The 21,941-nt window shown below is 39.2% G+C and overlaps 1 protein-coding gene across 11 annotated transcripts; it reads right to left on the bottom strand.

Moving 5' to 3' along the window:
* Window positions 1-32: 32 nt before the first annotated feature.
* LOC130079671 (obscurin-like protein 1) lies at window positions 33-17,163 on the bottom strand. 11 transcript variants are annotated; one of them, XM_056245012.1, is made up of 22 exons: window positions 16,828-17,163; window positions 12,152-13,271; window positions 10,420-10,689; window positions 10,058-10,318; window positions 9,641-9,946; window positions 9,304-9,570; window positions 8,940-9,215; window positions 8,545-8,820; window positions 8,086-8,361; window positions 7,499-7,774; window positions 6,919-7,194; window positions 6,365-6,703; window positions 6,195-6,269; window positions 5,070-5,570; window positions 4,369-4,629; window positions 3,982-4,212; window positions 3,489-3,764; window positions 2,456-2,731; window positions 1,925-2,200; window positions 1,358-1,633; window positions 552-827; window positions 33-441 (listed from the first exon to the last, which is right to left on the bottom strand). In XM_056245012.1, exons 2-22 carry the CDS (start codon window positions 13,164-13,166, stop codon window positions 332-334), a joined length of 6,396 nt encoding a protein of 2,131 aa, XP_056100987.1. In that variant the 5' UTR covers window positions 13,167-13,271; window positions 16,828-17,163; the 3' UTR covers window positions 33-331. The 11 variants fall into 11 exon arrangements, with proteins under 11 accessions (XP_056100987.1, XP_056100991.1, XP_056100990.1 ...); XM_056245016.1 differs by having other exon boundaries at window positions 1,925-2,170; XM_056245015.1 differs by having other exon boundaries at window positions 3,982-4,197.
* Between the last annotated feature and the right edge of the window lie 4,778 nt (window positions 17,164-21,941).

Below are 21,941 nucleotides of genomic sequence, written 5' to 3'. Positions count from 1 at the left end.
ATGTAGGCAAATGTCACAGGAGGTGCTGCAATGAGAAGGAAGTGGTCATTAGTTTTTTGTTATGCTACTTTTACTTAGTCACACAAGTATGACATGTTAAACATGCAATTCAAGCACTGATGATGATTGCTTGGCCAGCCCTGTTGAACTCTTTCTCCACTCTATAAGCCAAATGAAATACAAAGAAAAAGAGAATGAAGAGTTAATGAAAGCTTTGTGAGAATGAAGTGCTATTAAGCACAGATAATAATGGTTACAAGGCATGCTTGTCCAGCGTAAGTGTTTTTTTATTTTATAAGTAAAGAGAACCAATATGCTGGTTAAATAGCATCTAAGGATGGCACAAGTTGGTGGAAAAATTGCAAACAAACTTGTGAAGCTTCAAAAATATTCCTGCATTATGGAAATGGTTAAGGAGCCCATAAAAGCAGCAGAATGGATCTGTTGAAAGGTAGAGAAGAATGCTTTCACCCAATGGAAACTGAATTCTACTAAGTTGATGTATTTGTTAGTTATATAAAAGAATACGTTGGATAAGGTTTATATGTCACCTTTAACATCCACAAAAAATTCACTGATACCATCAGCAGTATTACAACTGTAAAACCCAGAGTGGGATACATTTGCTGATTGGATAACCAGTGTCCTCATGGTGTGCTGTGATTTGATGTAAACCCCAGATTGAGGTAGGAGCTGTAATCCATCCTTGTACCATTGGACCAGGGCTGTAGGATCTGATATCTCACATTGGAGAATGACTGGCCAGCCTGCTTCAACTGACTTGTTCTTCTCAATCTCAGGAACAGCTGAGAACATCACTGGTGGAGCTAAGAGGATTTTTGTTCAGTCAAAATTCATAGAATAAAAAAAAAAAAAAAAAAAAGCCTTTCTAAGTTATATATCCAGATAATCGATGAGAAATAATGAAATTAATTGATGAAAAAGATTAAAACTTGCGTACGGCTAATGATTGAGACACTTTGCTGAGTCTGTGTGTATATTATGAGTTGATCTCTCGTGTTATTATAGTTCTGAAGCCTATTATTCTGAACATAACTTAATGAGCAGGTCTAAATTAGGTGACATCATCTATACAATATAGTGATATTGTATAGCAATAAGCGATTTGAAAGATGTTAAAAAACCTGTACAATCCTTTTTATACAGTAGTTATTGTTTGTGTCAGCTAAAGGGGTGAGGAGAGAATTGTAGGGTTTAACAAAATGGGGCTTTGATTATTTGGTTATGAATGTTTTCTTTGTTAAAATCTGATAAGGGCAAACAGCATTTAGTGGATGAAGCGTTATTTGACACATTGTTAGTGGTTTTGAGAAAAAGTATGTAGACTCAAAATCACCTGCAACATCCACCTTGAATGCTATGCGATCATCCACAGCCTCACAGCTGTACACGCCTGAGTGTTTGAGCTCAGCAGAATGGATGATCATTGTCTTCATAGTGCCCTCTGATTGGATGTCAAGTCCACTGTCTTGTTGGAGTTTGACTCCATCTTTGAGCCAGGAAACTTGGGCAGTAGGGTCTGAGATTTCACACTGAAGTATAATGGGACAGCCTGCTTCAATAAACTTGTTCCTTGCAATTTCTGGGAGTGCTGAGAACCTTACAGGATGAGCTATGAAAATTTGGAAAATGTAATTTTTTTTAGATTATCGACAAATTAATTTGTGAAAAAAAGTACAAATCTGTTGAAAGACATTTAGGCAGTCTTAACCTACAGATGTGTTAGTCACATGATTTGCCCAGTTATCAAGAAGTGAGAGAAGCAGAGTTTAAATGGATGGTAAAAGATGTTACAGGAGATACATTTTTTTTCCACAGGGAGTGATTAGAAATATAAAGGAATATATATAGGGCATACACAGTATTTAATAGTTAATTTGTGTGGTAGTGTTGTAAAAATCACCTTGAACGTCCACCACGAATGATACGGTATCACCTGGAACATGACAGGTGTAGTTTCCAGTATCAGACAGTTTTGCTGATTGAACAGTTAGTTTCCTCATATTTCCATCTGTTTGGAAATTTAGCCCAGGGTTTAGGGCCAGCTCTTTACCATCTTTACACCAGAGCACCTGAGCGGTAGCGTCTGATAGCTCACATTTCAGAACGATTGGTGAGTCTACTTCTGTGGACTTGTTCTTCTCCACTTCTGAAATTGGAATGAACTTCAGTGATGGAGCTACAGTGTTGTCAGTGGCATAGAGAAAGAACTGCATCATTTAGTGGAAAATTACTGGCTATTATGTTGGTTTTCTTGTATTTATAAATTAATGTGCTTGAGTGATCAGTTAACATGTCAAGCTACTTTTGAGGGATAAAGGCCAAAATATTTGCCTTTTGAATAACCACTATACATGGTTAAATGAAGGAGATTGCTTGACTTGATTTACACACATCTCATGTGGTGACTTCATGATAGAAAGCATCAAATCACCTTTGATTTCCACATGGAATGTGATGAGGTCATTATTTGTCTGGCAGCTGTATGTCCCGCTATGACATAATTCAGCAGTTTGCACAGAGAGTGTTCTCATTGCTTCCTCATTCACAGTGACAATATCATCTTGAGGAAGCACCTCATTCCCATCTTTGTACCACCAGACTTGCGCATCAGGGTGTGAGACTTCGCATTGCAGTTTAAAGGGTCTTCCTGACTCAATGCATTTGGTCCGTTGAGCCTCAGGGACACTGGAGAACGTCACTGGAAGAGCTACAGACAATTTTGTACAGACACATTTACTTTTATATTGTTTGTTTTCTTTTTATAAAACATATATTTCATTTTATATTTATAGTTTTTCTCAACTTGATTCTCAAGAATGATCCAAAATATTGACAATCATTCAGCGTTTTATGAAAGAGTCTGTTTGGCATGAACATGACTTTAAGAATATGCTGACTATTAACTGTAATGATCAATAAAATGAAAATACAAAGCAGACATTCTCAAACATCAAAATATAAGATGAAAGATTAGTAGCGCAAGAGTAAAGGACAACATGGAAAGTAACATATATTTAACAACAAAGACAAAACATGGGAAACAGACATTAAAGACAAACATACTGAAAACAAATTTAGTTTTTTTACCAATGTATCAGGCCTTTGCCTTTGTACATTTGTTAGTGATTGGACTTTCTATAATTTCCTCAGTATACCATATATTTAGTAGAATTTATTAGTAGTAGTAATATATCAAAAGGATCATTTCTAAATAGATATCTGAAGGAGACAATTACAGTAAAAGTTTCTTTAAACACTTTAGACATTGGTATTACCAATTAATCTTGAATAAAAAGTAATTTCTTTACTGAAATGTTCATTAGCGGTGTAACATCCTACAACAACCTATTAGTCTGGCATTTATTTGAACAATAGATTCTAGAAATTTAGTGACAATTGCATGATTGAAGTGGTTAGTTTGGTAATCGGATGGATTGAGCTGGCGAAGATGACTGATGAATCACCTGGTAGGTCCACTGCAAACTGGACGGTGACATCATCTGTCTCACAAGCATGTTCCCCAGAGTGAGACGGCTCGGATGTTTTGACAACAAGAGCTCTGAAAGTCTCCTCAGATTGGGTGATAACGTCACATTGTTGGAGATCCTCACCTTCCTTGTACCAGCACACCTCTGCCATTGTGCTTGATACCTCAGGTTGTGAAAAATTAGCAATGACTGTTTCATCATTTGACTCGCTCTTTTCAGTCTCATGGATACTTGAAGTTTGCAAAGATGTAGCTAAGGGGTTTAATTTAATATGTTTTAATGTAAGCAGACAATTTGACCTAAGCAGGTAATATTTTACATAAATGTTTTTATAATTTAAATGTAACATGCATATATTTTTTGCTTTGCTTTGTTTTTTATTTTATTTTAGTTATTTATTTTTTAAATAAAGCTTGAATGACTGAAACTGATTATGTAGCTGTGTGTATTTAAACTAGTTTAAAATCACCTTGGACATCCACCTTAAATATTATGTCATCATCCTTTGATTGACCCAAGTCAGTGACTGGAGCATTCAGTCTTCGTACATCTTCCTTCATTTCAAGAATATTTCCATTTTCATTTTCAGAGTAAAATTGTATTTTGTCCTTGTACCAATGAACTGGAGAATCACCTTCAATGGGTCGGACAACTTCAGTTTCAAATGGTTGTGTAAATAATTCTTCTTTATGACCAGATTCTTCAGTTTTGAGGGGACAAAGCAATGTGAGTATCGTATAGTGAGTTATCTATCAAGAGTGTGAATCAATTTGGGTACAGAACATTTAAGCAAAAAGCCAGACGAAGTTAGTTGCTTTTGTTCATTAATGCTGTGTTAAACATAGCTTTAAATCACCTTTCAGTTCCTCTTGATAAGCAAATTCATCCTTGGTAACGGTCTCATGTGCTTCTTGCAGACATATATTTGATGACTGGATGTGCTCTTTCTGTGTTGGAGGTTCATTGGATATCACTGTTGCTTCATCTTGTTGGCAGGATATAGGTTTTTCTTGAGTTGTGTGGTCAGAGCTCTCAGTTAGCAGTACACTGGAACAGTCTGCATCAATAGGAAAGTGCTCATCCATTCCACAAATTGGTGTGGAATTTGTCCTCGAGGCTAGGGATATTTCAAGTTATATGAAAAGAGACATGTATTACAATTGTGACACATTACATTGCATATTTTAAGTCAACTAAGCTAAACTGCACTTATGTATTTTATAGCCTTACAATCGATAATCTTACTATAGGTTTGTAGTGTTTTTCATATATCAAAATGTTTTTTTCTTTCTGCTAGAAGTTAAATTCAAGATGATACAATTGCATTTTTTAGTGAGATGATCTTTGTTAGATAAATATTTGGTGATATAATTTTACTGGGTGAATAATAATAAAATGCAGCTACATTATAGAACAGGGCAGTTTTTGTTTCTAAATTCAGTAAATGGATCCAAATAGACGAATGACGTTAAATGGTTGTTAGGTGGTAAATGTCAATGGCTTATATTTTGCTCTCATCATTATTTGCAGAATGATGGAGCTAACTATTTAAATCACCTTCAACATCCACCTTAAAAGCTAAGACATCTTGATCCAAATCACTCTCTTGTATTTGATTTGAGCCCTCATCTTCGGAAATTGAAGTACTCTTCTGGTTCATTGGTTGCAACTGTGGTTCCAGCTGTTGTAGCTGAGGTTGCAGTTGTGGTTGTATCTGGGGTTGTAGCATCGGTTGTATCTGGGGTTGTAGCATCGGTTGTATCTGGGGTTGTAGCATCGGTTGTAACTGTGGTTGTAGAATTGGTTGTAACTGTGGATGTAGCATCGGTTGTAACTGTGGATGTAGCATTGGTTGTAACTGTGGATGTAGCATTGGTTGTAACTGTGGATGTAGCATTGGTTGTAGCATAGGTTCTGGCTGCGGTTCCTCTTCGGTCAGTCTGAAGGTTGTTGGAATGGACATTTGGGTGCCTTCTCCAGATCTTTCCGCTGTGAGTTTGTTGTTCTCTTTTTCAGATCTGATCTCAGCCTCAGTTCCCGATCTTCTCAGGAACTCTTCTATAGTTGAGTGGTTTACACAAAGAAAAGTTGAAGTACTTTTCTGTCTTCGTAATCAGAAAAGCTTATAAAGACGTAGTTTTATCGATTGGTTAATTTTTAAGATTATTTCAAGATTGAAAAAAAATTAAGAGAGATGACCATATCACAGAGTGGTCTAAAAACAAGTCAAATATTGGTTAAAACACATATTAAAAACAAAACATGATTACGCAAGAAGTCAGATCACCAACTTTCATTCACTCAACCATTCATTCTGTATTCCAGTTCTCTATAATTCAGTCAGCACAATACTGATGATGATTCTGAATGAAACATGAACAAGATGACTCAAGCAAATGTAGACAGTGTACAGTATAGGTTTAAATGAAATGTGCTTCAATGAAGAATGAAGATATGTAAGTCTATAGAATGAGTGTTAGTTTGGAAGAAGGGTTTGCAGACCAACTGGATGTTGGATAAAGACAGGATAGCATGGATTAGTTTTGGGAGCAGTTTTGGGTAGGTAACCAAGATGCAGGGGACCAGCATCTCCAGGAAGAGCCATTGGATAGTTAAAACCACCCTTGTTAGTGGCACAGAGGTGCTGGGTTAAAGGCTTGGGTTGAGGTAGCATTATATCACCTTTTATATCCACAGTGCACTGGACAGAGTCATCATAGGTATCACCACTGAACACCTCATAGTGAGACAGTTCTGCTGTTAGGAAAGCCACAAAGAAAACAATAACTGACTTGCTTCAGTCATGTCAATGTTCCTAATTCAGAATGGCGTACAAGTAAGTGGCAAACCACCTTGGTCCATTTCAAACTGGATGGGATCATCTGGTGTCTTTGGGCTGTTTACTTCAAAAAGAGATGAATCAGGTGAGTGGATGATTAAAGTTCCTCTAGATGCATCTGAATGAATTTCAGGATCAGATTCAGGTTCAAATTCAGATTTAGATTCAAGTTCCAAATCAGGTTTAAATTCAGCTGCAGGTTCAGAATGAGGAAGCATGACCTCCTCATCTTTGGTCTGGCTGACATTTGGAGTGGGATCTGAGATCTCATAATGCAGTGCAGCAGGTTCCATTTCTTCATTGCATTTGGTCATCTCAACTTCAGGATCAGCCAAAAATCTTGGTGGTGGCACTACAGATGACCATTGATAGAGGAATGCTTTATTAAATGTGATTATTTTTCAAAACGCAGAAAGACAGAACCAATTATGGCCACTGAAACCAAGGGCATGTACAAGTAACAGTCAGAATACATTAAAAGAGAATAAAAAAGCTACGAAGAGCACACAATTGTTAGTTGTCACACAAAAACATTAAGAAGATTAGAAGCAAATATTTGAAAATCACCTTTGTCTTGTACATTAAACTGGATGACATCGCCCGTTCTCACACAGTCGTACCATCCAGAGTTAGAGGGCTGTGCTGTCTTGACAGCCAACGTCCTCCTGGTACACTCCAATTTGATATGAGGCTGACTTTTTGAGACGAGCTCTACACCATCCTTGTAACAACACACCTTGGCATTTGGATCTGAGATCTCACCTTGCATATCAGTGGAGTAGTCTGCTTCAACCAGCTGGTTCTTCACAGTGTCTGGTAATGTTGAGAACATCACCGGTGGGTCTAAAGGTGATCCGTTGCATTATTGAAGAATATACAGAATTAATATCCATTATTAAATGTTATCTAGACTGCCTAATCTGTGATTTCTCAGACCATCTGCCAAGTAGCAAGTTAAATAAAGTAATGCAAAACATGTAACATCTGTATCAAATCACTGCCCATAAGTTGGATGCATGGTGAGAGGCATGTCCATAACAGCGAAGCTAAGAGACGCAGACAACAAAAAAGCTTGAATTGTTAGTGTGCATCTAGTTTTGCAAATGTGTTACTGGATGTACAAGTTTCTCAAAAAGTCACAAATCACCTTTGATATCCACAGTGAACTGGACAGAGTCATCAGATGTTTCACAGCGGTACAATCCAGAATGACTAGGCTCAGCTGGATTGACTACCAGTGTCCTTGCATCTCCCTCTGACTGAATATCCAAACCAGTCTCTGGCTGAAGCTGTGTATTGTTGTGGAACCAGTGGACATGGACTGTAGGATCTGAGACCTTACAGTGGAGTTCAAAGTGGCCACCAGCTTCAGTGCATATATTCTTCTCAGATTCCGGAACAGCTGAGAATCTCACTGGTTCAGCTACAGATGATGGTTCGTATCAGAATCATCAAGAATTACAAGAAATTACCCAGATTAAAGGACCTATTGCTTTAAGATAACATGTACTGTAACAACTGAGTATACAAGAACATCATGACTGAAAAGATAATCCAAAATTGTAAAACTAAAGCAGAGAAAAAGGAGACAGAGGTAATGTACAACATAAAATCTTTGAAACATTTCTAAAGAATGTGACAAAAGCGCAACACAGAAAGCAGTGATTGTTAGTCGCATAATTGCAAGAAGACATAGAGTTAATTTGTAAGTCAGGAATAAAGATGGCAAATCACCTCTTATCTCCACTTGAAACTTGATGACATCATCCTTTGTTGTGCAGCTGTACACACCGGCATGAGATGGGTGTGCTGACTGAATACTGAGTGTTCTCATGCAGTCATCTGATTTGATGTCTACTCCAGATTCTACAAGGAGCTGATCCCCATCTTTGTACCACTGGACCTGTGCAGTAGAGTCTGAAATCTCGCACTGCAGAATAATGGGGCAGCCTGCTTCAATGCACTTTCTCCGCTTAACCTCTGGGACAGCTGAGAACCTCACAGGTGGGGCTATGGATATTTTAGAGTGTTTTAAGTCCCACTTTATGATTTCAATAGTCATTTTTTACATTTAATTTGAAATATATTTTAACATCTGTACAGTCTTAATCAACATTGTCATTGTCTTGCCATTTGTTTTTTGTCTGGCAAAATAAAAATGTAACTTAATTCACTTGTAAAAATATAAATCACCTTTAACATCCACATTGAAGTGGACAGCATCACCCCTTGTCTTGCAGCTATACACCCCTGAGTGGTAAAATTCAGCTGATTGGACAAACAGTTCCCTCTTTGTGCCCTCGGAATTGAAGTCTAGTCCACTTTGTGGCAGTAGTTTCGCACCATCTTTGTACCAGGAGACCTGGGCGAGTGGATCTGAGAGCTCACATTGCAGTGCTATTGTTGAGCCTGCTTCAATGGATTTGTTCCTCTCACCCTCCGGAAGAACTGAGAACCTCACTGGTGGGGCTATATGTGTTTTCATTCAGCAGTATTTAGTAAACTTTAGAGACTTGCAAGTGCAAGATTCTTTTATTGGACATATTCATTTGATTTTGAAAGGAGAAATAAGAACAAAAATGACTCACCCTCAACCTCCACATTAAACCTGATAACGTCATCAATAGCGTCGCAGCTGTACACTCCTGAGTGGGAAAAATCCGCTGATTGGATGACAATCCTCCTCATTGTTCCTTCTGATTGGATATGCAGACCTTCCATTGAATTAAGTTCAACACCATTCTTATACCAACGAACTGGAGCCTCAGGGTCTGACAGCTCACAGTAGAGTACTATAGGGTTGCCAACCTCCACAAATTTGTTTCGATCCATTTCAGAAAGTGGAGTGAACTTTACCAGTGGAGCTGATTAAGAGGAATATATACAACACAGCAATTGTAAATATCCTCATAAATATATCTCAATGCAAGGAAATCAAAGTTAAGTATTCACCTTGTATATACAAAGCAGCAGAATCTCGAATTCCGTAAGCAATGAAGGTGATCTCTGCTCCATTGTCTGTGTCTCGTACCCCGCGGATGCGTAGGGACTGGTGTGTACGTGAACGCCTTATTGAGAAGCGGTCATCGTCTTGAAGCTGATTTCCATTTAGAAACCAAGTGCCTATTACTGAGGCAGAGAGCTCAATGGTAAAACAGGCATCCTGGCCCTCTGGTACTAAAGCATCTTGTAGAGGTGCTTGGATTCTGGCAACTGGAACTAGAAAGAATGAGCTTTGTTAGTGTTTTCTTTATATGTATGCAATGGACAGCCTTATAAAGGAGCTTACCAAGGTGAACTGCTCGAGGGAACTCTACATTTCCACTCCTTCCATATTTGTTGACACTGCAAATCCGAAATCTGTAGTCTGCCTCGCATGGAACACTGTCGCCAAGAATCTCCACTGAGGTTGCAGAGTCTGTAGTCAAACATTGCAGCCACTCTTGTGAGCCAACCTCTTGTCTCTCAATTATGTACCCTGAAGGTGGATTCTTTCGAGAGTCTTGTGCTGGAAACCAGGAAAGAAGAGCTGCATTCGCTCGTTCTGTGTTTATCTGTACCCCAATTGGACAGCTTGGTGGACAGTGCCTTGCCGCTGAAATTAGCCCAAGAGAAGAAGAGGTTTGTTTAAAAAAAAAAAATACATTTGGGCATTCTGGAATACAAGTGTTTACATATTAATAATTCCAAAGAAAAGTTGTCATACCTTTCACCCGTAGCTGAGATGAAGTTTTTGATCTACCCACATAGAACATGACCAAGCCAGAGTCTTGTGGTGTGGTGTTTACAAAGACCAAAATGTGTGTCCTTCCAAAAGATTTGAGAATGGTCTGATGGGTCTCCCTTAGCTCTGTTCCATCTTTGTACCAATGAATGTCCATTTCCTCCTCCTCCACCTCCACACAGAAGGCTGCATTTTCCCCCTCCAGGACATCAACTTTTCGTGGCAGCTTTCTTACTATAGTGCCTTCAAGAGAGTCACTTAAGTTATACAACTGCAAATGCTAATCAGATGAATTTGTTTTCCCAGACAGATGATGGCAAATAAATATAACTTTTTTGTTTTACCTTTGACTGCTACCTCTGCAATGCTTCTACCCCCATCAGCCATCTCGCATAGATAAATCCCATCGTCATCAACTCCAATATCACGAATTGTCAGTCGACGCTTTGTCCCCCACTCTTCCATCCCATATTTGGCTCCAGGCTGTAGTCGTCTGTCTTCTAAGTACCATGTGATTGGAACAGAGTCCTCAGGAACTTCACACTCAAGAACAGCCAAGTCTCTCTCCCATACTTGCAAGTCGTTGAGTGGCTGCTTAAATCGAACAGGTGGCTCTGTCACAAGAAGGAAGGACCCAAAAAGGAGAGTTTTAAAGGTTTCCTTTATGTCAGTAATCGATAGATCTGCATTCCCTCAGAGATACATTGCACACATTACCTTACCCTACTGACAATAACCAGCACATGTAGTGTTTTGCATACTGATGTGCTGGTGTCCCCAGCATGCTTTTTAACAAACTTAGCCAGCAAGACTTCCTTGATAGAACAGCTTCACCAGACAAACCATGCTGGTCGAAAAGCACGTTTTTCTCGTGAACTGCATGTTAACCTTTTATAACAACACCAGCATACACTAGCCTCAATCAGCATGGATATTCATGCATGTGTAACCCCTCCTATTCTACTCGCACCGCTCTGAGCGGGATTCAAACTGGTGTTTCCTTACTAGCTGGCCTCTGTTACACATGGAAATTCAAAGTAATCTAGTTGATACTGCTTTTCTTTGTCCAGTAGTGGCTTTGAGGTAATCTGTAATCAGTAATGATGTTGCTTTTGTATTATTATACTATTATATTTTGGAAAGTACTGTTTGTACTGTATTTTTAAATTTTTAAATTTAAAATATCTAAAAATTCTTTGAGAATCAACCCTGCTTAAAGATATTTAGACTAGTTTTCAGAGAATGTATCTTTAATAGGAGGGTATTTTGTGGTGTTCAATGATTTTAAGTAAACAAGTTTAAAAACAATCTGCCAGCGCAGTAAGGCTCACATTGAAGAAAACATTTATGAAAACTTAAGATTTATACAAGTCTTAAGACTTTAGCAGTTTTGCTTCTCAAATATACTTAAAAAAAAGGATTTTTAAGTTTTTATCCTGGAAAATTTGTAAAAAAGACAAAATAAAATCCCATTAAGTTATTTTTTTGTGGTGTACCTTGCTTTTTTTTTAGGTTATGTCTTGACACCACATCCTTGACATTATTGATGTATTTTTTTGTCTTGTTCGTGCTTGCTTTAGTAGTCATACCTTCAATTTAGCCTTGGTGACTCGAAACCCTTTTGAGCATTATGGTGTTGCCTGGCTCTGATACAATATAGTCATGCAAAGCAATCAGTTTTGACTGTTTTATGGTCCATGTGAGAAATATGATCTTGCCTCCAGAGATTTCTATCACATGTGTGGGCCTCAGGCCTTTCAAAGCTTAAGTGATTTTGCAGATATAGGACTGGATGGAATCTATTTCATGTTAATGAGTTTGGCCTGGTCAGGTAATTTTAAAGCTCCCTTGATGCATTTCCTACAACTGAATCATCATAAAAGTTACTGTTGATTAGGGAACCAAATGCTTGACACAACAGCTGGCAACTGGCTTATTAATGGTACAGGCCATATAAACTGTATGTTAAACTAATATATACTGTATAATGTTATAGATCAGGTGGTAAAACCATAAAATTGTATTGAATTTGTATTTGTACTGTATTTATCGTATTCCAAATGAGGTGACTCTTACCTTTGACAATAAGGTGTACAGCACTCAGGGTTTGGCCTGCAGTGTTTGAAGCAGAACAGACATAAACTCCATTGTCCTGTTGTTTGCAGTAGAGAACTTTAAGTGTGAAGTAACCCTCTCTGTCTTCATACAGGAGATACCGTCTCCCAGACAAGATAAGTCTCCCATCTTTCCTCCATAATATTTCTGGTTTTGGCTTCCCAGTTACATAGCAACGAAACTTTGCATGTTTCCCTTCTGTCACTGCAAACATTTTCACTTTGGCTGAGTTTGGTAGTAGGTCATCTTTCAGCCTTGTTGCAACTTGCCTACCACTTCTTTGTTTTCCCTGATGTGCTTTCCAGTGGCCATTAGTGTATCCATTACGGTTCCCATCATCTTCGTGTCCTGGTCCTGCATCCACCAACAGCACAGCCCCTGCCAGACTCTCTCCAAATTCATTCCTGGCCTTACACGTGTACACCCCTCCGTCTGGTGCTCTTGTCTTGAAAATCTTTAGCTGGAACCACCCTCCATCCTGATAGCTGATGGTGAAATGTGTGCTCTCAAAGATCTCATTCAACTTCTTGCCATCCTTCTCCCAAATCACTTCTGGTCGAGGGTTTCCCCATAGCTTACAGGAGAACATTGCATCCTCTCCTCGTCCAACCCTAGTCGAGAGGGGCTTGATGAGGAAGCGCGGCTTATTTTCCTCCCGAAATTCCTTCTCCTGTGCTTCGCCTTCTACTTTCAAAGTGGCTGCTGCGTACGTCTCTCCAATACAGTTCTTGGCCTTACAGATGTATTGTCCACTGTCCTCCTTTGTCACAGAAGTTATGATAAGGTTGTAGACATTGCCATCCTCAAACACCCGGTATCTGCCCTCTGGGTGAATCTTCTCATTGTTTCTCTCCCATATAACTGCTGGTCTGGGATCCCCACTGATCTGGCATTTCAGAACTGCATCTGTGCCACTCTGTACAACCACTGGACGAGGGTAGGCTAGGAACCGTGGCGCTCCACCAAACACATCCATCCCTGCTCACTTGCCAACCTCCACTCAGAGGGACAGGCTACAGGCATTCAGTCTCTTTATCACTCTAAAAGAATTTTGTTGTCCAGCCGTTTATCAAGTAAGACTCTAAATCATAACAACAAAAAAATACACTTAATATATGATTTGATAATAACCAGCCATTTCATACATGTATATAATACTGCATGTAAATACCAGGGTTGTGCACCATTCAAAATTCCAGTTCAGATCCTGAATTTGAATTGAGGTAGCAAACAGTATTGAATTTGAATATAAAGAAGAGCAATTATAATGAATTTGTAACTTGTTTGATAGTTTTGAAAGACATTAGCATTCGAGTTGTTCCGATTCCGATACTAGTATCGGAAATGCCGCCGATACCAATAAAAATGCTGGCATCGGTATCGGCGAGTACTTCTACCCATGTACCGATCCGATACCAATTTCCTTAAACAATAACTAGTTATGCACGCTAGCTTTGCATAACGCTGCAAATCGGAGATCAATTCTTCTTCGCTGCTCTAAACAGTGGTTGCTTGTGGCGACACAGGAAGTTGTGCTGTTGCCACACAAGCAACCACTGTTTAGAGCAGCGAAGAAGAAAACGCGCGCGCGATAGCAGTATGTCCGCTGTTTAGCAGTACGAGTAATTTAAGGTAACAACACGAGTAACTTAAGCATTTGAAGACGCGTCACCCCGCAGAACACGATTACACAAAGGCAAGGGCAGAGAAGGATGAGCCGCGCCAGAATCAACAATCTCTGAAAGCTTCATTCAAACAAAGAGAAAAGTTTTCAAAAGACAGCCAACGAGCGATAAATATAACCGACAGCATGTATTGAGTTTATTGTTCTGGATGACCAGCCGCGGTCAAAACTGAAATGCCGTTTATTTAACAAAATTGTTTATGGACTTTAAATTATAAAGAGATTATTTTCTTATATTTTTCATATATCATTTTTTAGATTCCTAGATTTATTTGTTGCACTTTTTTATGCAGTTATATTGTAAAACTAAAATACCCTTTTCAGTTTACAGTATTAGTGTGTGGTTGCATTTTAAGTTCTTTTTCACTTAAGAAAGATAAATAATATATTGCTGTGAAATGTATGTCAGATAATAAAAATACTCTAGTTCACAGTATGTATTTGTTCATGTTTAATTAAGGGATAAGTCTGAAACACGGCATAAAATAATTCTATCAATTCATACAGTGCTAGTATGAATTGCAGCTGTATAGATACTGTACACACCCAGGTATCGGATCAGTACTCGGTATCGGCCGATACCCTGAGTCCAGGTATCGGAATCGGTATCGGGAAGGGAAAAAGGGTATCGGAACATCTCTAATTTGCATTAAAATGGGAAGTTTATAGGCCTTAGACATGTAGGTGTAGTGGAATTCTTTACTTTTGAATTCCACTAAACCCTGGTAAATACAGTCTTATCAAATAACAAAAGTCTAAAGGCCACCAGTACCTAAATAGTCAGTCAAACAGGAAATCATTTAATGTAATTAATTTAGGAAATCTGCAGAACTTGTATTTCAGCAATTTTCATGTTAGTTTGTTTATTGCATAATGCTGCCTTAAACAGCGTTATATCTAACAAATTACTTGTCTAAATCAAACTTAGCTTTACTGTATGTTAAGCTCTGTTGTATATAACAAATTAATTTTATCGAAATAGAATTAATTTTACCGCTCTGTTTTACTGCAGAGTTGCTTCTTGCCATCGTGATCGTGGGCACACCTCTTCCAAAGCCAAATCATTACAGGTACATATAAGTTGTTTGATATTATATAAAGGTCATAATTATTATATTTTTAAAGCAAAATTACAATTGACATTTGACTTTTTGCCATAATTTACTAAAGTAATATGGTTCACTGTTAGTTAAAACTTTCAACAAGGAACACCTGACTTGACCTGTCATAGCAATAATTGTCTGTTAACAGTATTTTTTCTCTCATATCTTCTCGGAAAAAGAGAAAAATTGATAACCAAACTTTTCATGTCCCAATAATTTTGGAAGACTGCATTAGCTATTTCTCAAATCTTCAACAATCCGCTGAAGTATACAGACTGATTAAAAACTAATTGTTGAGTTTGGGTGTTGGTATGTGCACTAGTGCGATTTGATAGTGTGGGCTCTCCCCAGAGAGCAAGGATACTATTACACTAGAATACTTGATGCCCAGAACTTTCTTAGAAATTATGCCTTGTGTGAGAAGAGCTCTAGAGGTGTACTGTCTTTTAGCCCTATTGCAACAGCGGCCACAACACATAACTAACACAGCTGGTGCTGTATTTCAATGGGAAAGTTCTTTATATAGTCTGCCCTAAATAAAGACCTGTGAGAGGGCATGTGTCAGGTATCACAAAGCACACCACAGAACACGCGTGCACATACAACACAGGTCTCGCACACTCACGCAGGACACACCCCATGGGGACCTCTCAGTCAAAATATGCTATGCCTCTCACACCCCTTTTAGCAAATGCAGTTACGAATTTAGCTGTTAAATGTCATTGTCAAAATTAGTTTGTTTGTCATTCGTTTCAGGAAAAAAACACTTGCTCTGTACTATTAAGTGATATCTTCCTCTGAAAATATCTGTTGCATATGAAGTAATCCAGATCATGTTGGTTTAATATGCCCTCATGATTAATGTTTTTTTAATGTGTGGCTTCTCAGTTTCAATCATGCTGCAAGTTTGGCCTCTGATGGGGTGTACAGGGGGATGTTTATTCGCTAGGGCTGGTTTATCTGTTTTAGGATGGCATAGCACATGAATCGCTAGTCTTGGGAATCTATGACGCACAGCTAACTTCAGGAAAACGATCCGGTTATAAGTTTCCTCCTCAGAACCTTAAACGTCTGCTAGTTATTCATCATGTTACACATATAAGTTTGCTACGCTACAAACAAGACAACAAAATATGATATATGTAACACGTAACACTTTATTTTGATGGTCCCTTTTGAACATTATGTTGACTATAAGTAACATTGCATTCCAACTAACTCCCATTAGAGTATTAGTCTGCTTAATTTCTGCTAACACTTTATTGTGATTGTCCTCCAACAGACATTCTACTGACTATTAGTAACTTTGTAACTACATGTCAACTAACTCCCATGAGAGTTTTAGTAGACTGTCTGCTTAATATCCGCTAACTCTTTATTGTGATTGTCCTCCAACAGACATTCTACTGACTATAAGTAACTTTGCAACTACATGTCAACTAATTCTAACCCTACCAGTCTACCATTACTACTAACACTCTAATAAGAGTTAGTACACATGTAGGTGCAACATTACTTATAGTCAACAGAATGTGTTAAAGTGACCATCAAAATAAAGTGAGAGTGCAATTGAAGAGCTTTAAACACTAATTATATTAGTATACTGCATACTGCATATTTTCTTAAGAAAACAGGTGTTCAGATGTTCCACAATGTAATCAACAGGAACAGCAGGTACTCTTATTATATCTCCAACTGTTAAAGGTTTAAATGTATAACATCACCAATCTAGATCAGGAATTTCCCCTAGGACTTTAAAAGGAGATTAACCTCCTGTTTGTGCTCCTAATTTAATTAGACTGACCTTTGACCTCAGGCAAACTGCACTTTGTAACATTAACATATCCTACCTCTCTTCAGTCCTCAGAGACAAATGTCAATATACATTCCTCGGCAACCAGCTTCTCCTGCTTCACTGGCCCTCACTTCAAGCTCTAGTTTTTTTGTTTTTTTTTTACAGAATAATCCTTTTCCACTTCGGTAAGTTTGTTGCGGTATGTTCTCCTCATTAACATCTAGTCAGTGTCACCTGCCCATTTTGCCAAGGGTTTTAAGTGCCCCTTTTAAGAAGGTTTTAGCCTTATCAGACCGCTTTCCTTTGAACACTCCAGCAGTCCCACGATCTCTGTGGCGTTTAGTCCTGAGGCACCCCTAGTGTTATTGTTCGTAGAAGACTGTTAAATGCTTTTGCAGCTGCTGCTGTCCCCTAAAATACTGGCAGCCTCGATGACAGCAGTGAAGATAAGTCAGGCTCTCCATTCACTTGCTCGCAGTGGCTAAAGATAGGTTGGATTGCTCGTCCTGGGCAGATTGCTTGACTTACTTGAGACCTTGCAATAAAATCTAAGGAGAAGGGCAGCAGCCTTCTGGCCTCCTGAAAACTTTAAACATTTAGTTGAATGTTCAGAACCTTTTGTTTATGGCAGCAGTGTCAGCGTAGTCACCTGAAGGCATTCAGAAACCGCAGAGGATTCCTGGTAATGGTCATAATTTTATGGGATCTGTCATCAGCCTTAGTAGATGTAGCCCTGCAAATGATTTAGACAAGTATGCTGATCACACGTAATCTGTTTGAAAACAACATATGATGTAAATGACGTTGTGTCTGCTGTCAGCTATGATCTGACACTACTGACATAGCCGATGGTGTTATTTTGAAATGCATTATGCATTTCATTGTCAGAGAAGGTACAACAAAGTGTCCTTAATTAAGCTCAGCAACTGTGAAATGCCTCTGCGGAAAACATCCAAAAACGAAGCATTCAAAGAAAAGATCCAGAGGGGTGCTGCGTGCACGTGTGATGAGGCTTATGAATGTGTGAGGGTGAACACAGAGAGCAGTGACCCCTCAGCTGTTTAGAGTCTCACGTCTCACAGGCTCAACGCTGTCTCCTCTGATTTCAGCCATTGGAAGTAATCTGATCTTACCCTGAACCCTGAAACCAGCATCCTGGCAATGAAACGGTTTGTTCAAGCCACTTTGTGAAAACCTGCAGGGATTAGCGGTCCTGTTTTTGAAAATTCTAAATTCCCCCAGCTGCTAAAGAAGATATTAGCAAGTGCATCGTTTCTTTGTGTTGCAACCTGTTGCAATAAGGACTCTGCTAAAGGAATAATTGTAAAAACAACACTGAGAGTCACTAATAGCTATGCTTTGCTGATAAAGACCCAGTGAAAGGGCAAGACGACCCATGTTGTCTTCCATGTCAACATTTTCTGTTGAAACCGGAAGTTTGGGTAAAAGCTTTAGTTGTTTTAGATGGTAATATGATTTGCTGCAAGATGTAGGTGTATGAGGGGGAAAGAGTAATTGACAACTGCATTTACTTACAGGTGTGAGTCTGGAAATGTCCCGTCCAAACAACAAGTCAAGCCCATATTCTCTTACCAGTAACCACAGCAACAGTGACCAAAGTAATATAAAAAATGGCGATGTCCATGAAAGTGAAAAGTCTTATTATTATTGATATGACAAGAGTCCAATCGAATCCGTCAAACCTTCATTAACTGACAGCAGCTTTTATATCTGGAGCATTTGCGTTGCGCGTAGAACACAAAACTGATGGGCGCAGCTCCGGTGGAGAACAGTGACTGTTACCTAAAACCTTCAGATGACACACAGCTCATATATGCGTTGCTGTAAGTTACATAAAGCGAATCTGAAAGTGCATCTCTGGAGAGCACTAAATGGCTCGCTCCTTCCCTCTGCTGGCAGGATAACAGCTGTTATTATCCAGTTATCTTATTTTAGATGCCGTTTTAACAATTTTGTCTGAAACCTTTTAGTTTTACCTCATGATTCTACCAAAGTAATAAAATATGAATCTGCCTATGATGTTTCTTTCCCATAATAATCAGAGTAATCTGTTTGCTGGTTATCAAACTGAGCTGAAATTGTCACAAAGTTCTTTTCTTTCTGAGTAGAGGTAGTCTAATTTAGGAAAGTGTCGTCATTGCTTTATAAGCGTCTTTCTTCTGACTGGCTCAGACATGTTGTAAGATCTTGGCTGCTTGCCTGCCAGAACTATCCAAGCGTATTTCTAGCCATTTGTTTACAAAGGTGGCCACTGGTCCGACAAGTGATATCTCATTTTCTTAGAAAACATTGGTTTATCTGTGGTAACCAAGCATATGATAGATCGAGGCACAGAGACAAAGATATGTCAAAAAGTGTAAAACATCTCTACTCACAAAGTTGTAAATGGTTTAAATCTGAGCTCCCCCAAAGAGGGAATGGCAGTAAACAATGACCGATGAATACTGGGCATTTATTTACATTATTGAGCATATACACTCCTGGACAAAATCTTAAGACCGGGGGAAACATTACCAGTATTCGCATTTCGCGCTGGTGGATCGTTAACGGGTTGTAAGTACTGCTTCAAAATGCCAAAAGAAGAAACAGGAGCAAGAGACACAAAAATATAGAGTAGGCAATTTATTGAAAACTGCATTTAAACCAAAACAGGCTGTTCATCAGCTGATCAAATGTTTAAGACCATAGCCTTAAAAAGGTCAAATCTGCACAAAAATATGGCTTTCATGTCATTGTCCTTCAGGCAGTCACACTGTCATGATCTCCTGATGGCAAACGTAAAAAGGCTTTTTCTCTTTGAACGTGGCAGGATTGTTGACCTGCACAAGCAAGGCCTTTTGCAACGCGCCATCGCTGCCGAGGTTGGACGCAGTAAGACAGTCATTTTACATTTCTTAAAAGATCCTGAGAGTTATGAGACAAAGAAGTCAAGTGCTAGACCCCAAAAAATGTCATCTGCACTGAGCCTTGTTCACGGTTGTCCGTGAAGACACAGGTCGATCCTCAACCCAAATTAACGCCCTTACTTATGCTGACTGCAGCCCAATAACCATAAGACGTCATCTGTGAGAGAAGGGCTTAAAGAACAAAAAATGTCTTCAAAGGCCACATCTCCTCACACGCCACAAACTTGCCCATATGGAATTTGGGGTGCTTGATCTGGGGTGCTTTATCCTTCAATGGGAAAATGGAGCTTTAGGTTGTGCAGGGGCGTCAAACGGCGGCTGGCTCTGGACATGTTGCAGTGGGCATCCCTCTTGACTGAGGGCCCTTATCTGTGCAGTAATGACTGGGTCTTTCAACAGGACAACACTGCAGTTCACAACGCCTGCCTGACGAAGGACTTCTTCCAGGAGAATAACGTCGCTCTTTTGGACCATCCTGCGTGTTCCCCTGATCTAAATCCCATTGAGAACCTTTTGGGATGGATGGCAAGGGAAGTTTACAAAAACGGACGACAGTTCCAGACCGTGGATGCCCTTCGTGAAGCCATCTTCACCACATGGAGCAACGTTCCCACCAACCTCCTGGAAACAGTCCCATCAAGCATGCTGAAACGAGTGTTTGAGTGATCACCAAGAACGGTGGGGCTACTCACTACTGAGTCCTTTTTTTTACACTTTTAGTTCTGTTGTAGGTTTTTTGGGGGGCTATGGTCTTAAACTTTTGATCAGCTGATGAACAGCCTGTTTGAGATTAAATACAGTTTTCAATAAATTGCCTTCTCTCTATTTTTTGTCTCTTGCTTCTGTTTCTTCTTTTGGCATTTTGAAGCAGTACTTACAACCCGGTAACGATCCACCAGCGTGAAATGCAAATACTGGTAATGTTTCCACCGGTCTTAAGATTTCGTTCAGGAGTGTATATATACAGTTAGGTCCATATATATTTGGGCACAGGCACAATTTTCATAATTTTGGCTCTGTATGCCACCAGAATAAAATTAAAATGAAACGATGATGAATTTAAAGTGCAGACTTTCAGCTTTAATTCAAGAGGTTGAACAAAAATATCAAGTAAACATTTTAGAAACTGCAACCATTTTTATACACAGTCCCCCCATTTTCGGGGGCTCAAATGTAATTGGACAAATTTATATAATCATAAATAAAATGTTTATTTTTTAATATTTTGTTGAGAATCCTTTGCAGACAATGACTGCCTGAATTCTGGAACTCATGGACATCACCAAAGACTGGGTCTCCTGCTTTTTGTGATGCTTTGCCAGCCCTTAATTGCAGCTATCTTCAGTTGTTGTTTGTTCGTGGGTCTTTCTGCCTTTAGTTTTGCCTTCAGAAAGTGAAATGCATGCTCGATCGGGTTGAGATCAGGTGACTGACTCGGCCATTGCAGAATTTTCCACTTCTTTACCTTAAAAAACTCCTGGGTGCTTTTGCAGTGTGTTTTGGATCATTGTCCATCTGTACCGTGAAGCGCCTTTCAACCAACTTTGCTGCATTTGGCTGAAACTGGGCAGACAGTGTATTCCTATACACTTCAGAATTCATCCGGCTGCTTCTGTCTTCTGTCACATCATCAATAAACACCAGTGATCCAGTGCCACTGGAAGCCAGCATGCCCATGCCATCACACCGCCTCCACCATGTTTTTCAGATGACGTTGTATGCTTTGGATCATGAGATGTTCCAAGCCTTCTCCATACTGTTTTCTTCTCGTCATTTTGGTACAGGTTGATCTTAGTTTCATCTGTCCAAAGAATGCTTTTCCAGAACTGGTCAGGCTTTTTTAGATGTTTTTTGGCATAGTCGAATCTGACCTTTCTATTCTTGATGCTTATGAATGGTTTGCACCTTGTGGTTAACCTTCTGTATTTGCTCTTGTGAAGTCTTCTCTTGATTGTAGACTTTGACTCTACCTCCTGGAGAGTGTCCTTCACTTGGCTGGATGTTGTGAATGGGTTTTTCTTTATCATGGAGAGGATCCTGCGATCATCTACCACTGTTGTCTTCCGTGGACGTCCAGGCCTTTTTATGTTGCTGAGCTCACCAGTGCATTCTTTTTTTTCTCAGAATGTACCAAACTGTTGATTTGGCCACTCCTAATATTCCAGCTATCTCTCGGATGGATTTATTTTGTTTTTGAAGCCTAATGATGGCCTGTTTGACTAGCATGGAGAGCTCCTTTGAA

This window comes from Rhinichthys klamathensis, unplaced genomic scaffold, assembly GCF_029890125.1.
Source record: "Rhinichthys klamathensis goyatoka isolate OS25496 unplaced genomic scaffold, OSU_Roscu_1.1 h1tg001221l_1, whole genome shotgun sequence".
In the NCBI taxonomy this organism is placed as follows: Eukaryota; Metazoa; Chordata; class Actinopteri; order Cypriniformes; family Leuciscidae; genus Rhinichthys; species Rhinichthys klamathensis.
The sequence above is the reverse complement of the archived record's forward strand: the minus strand, read 5'-3'. Positions and strand labels throughout refer to the sequence as shown.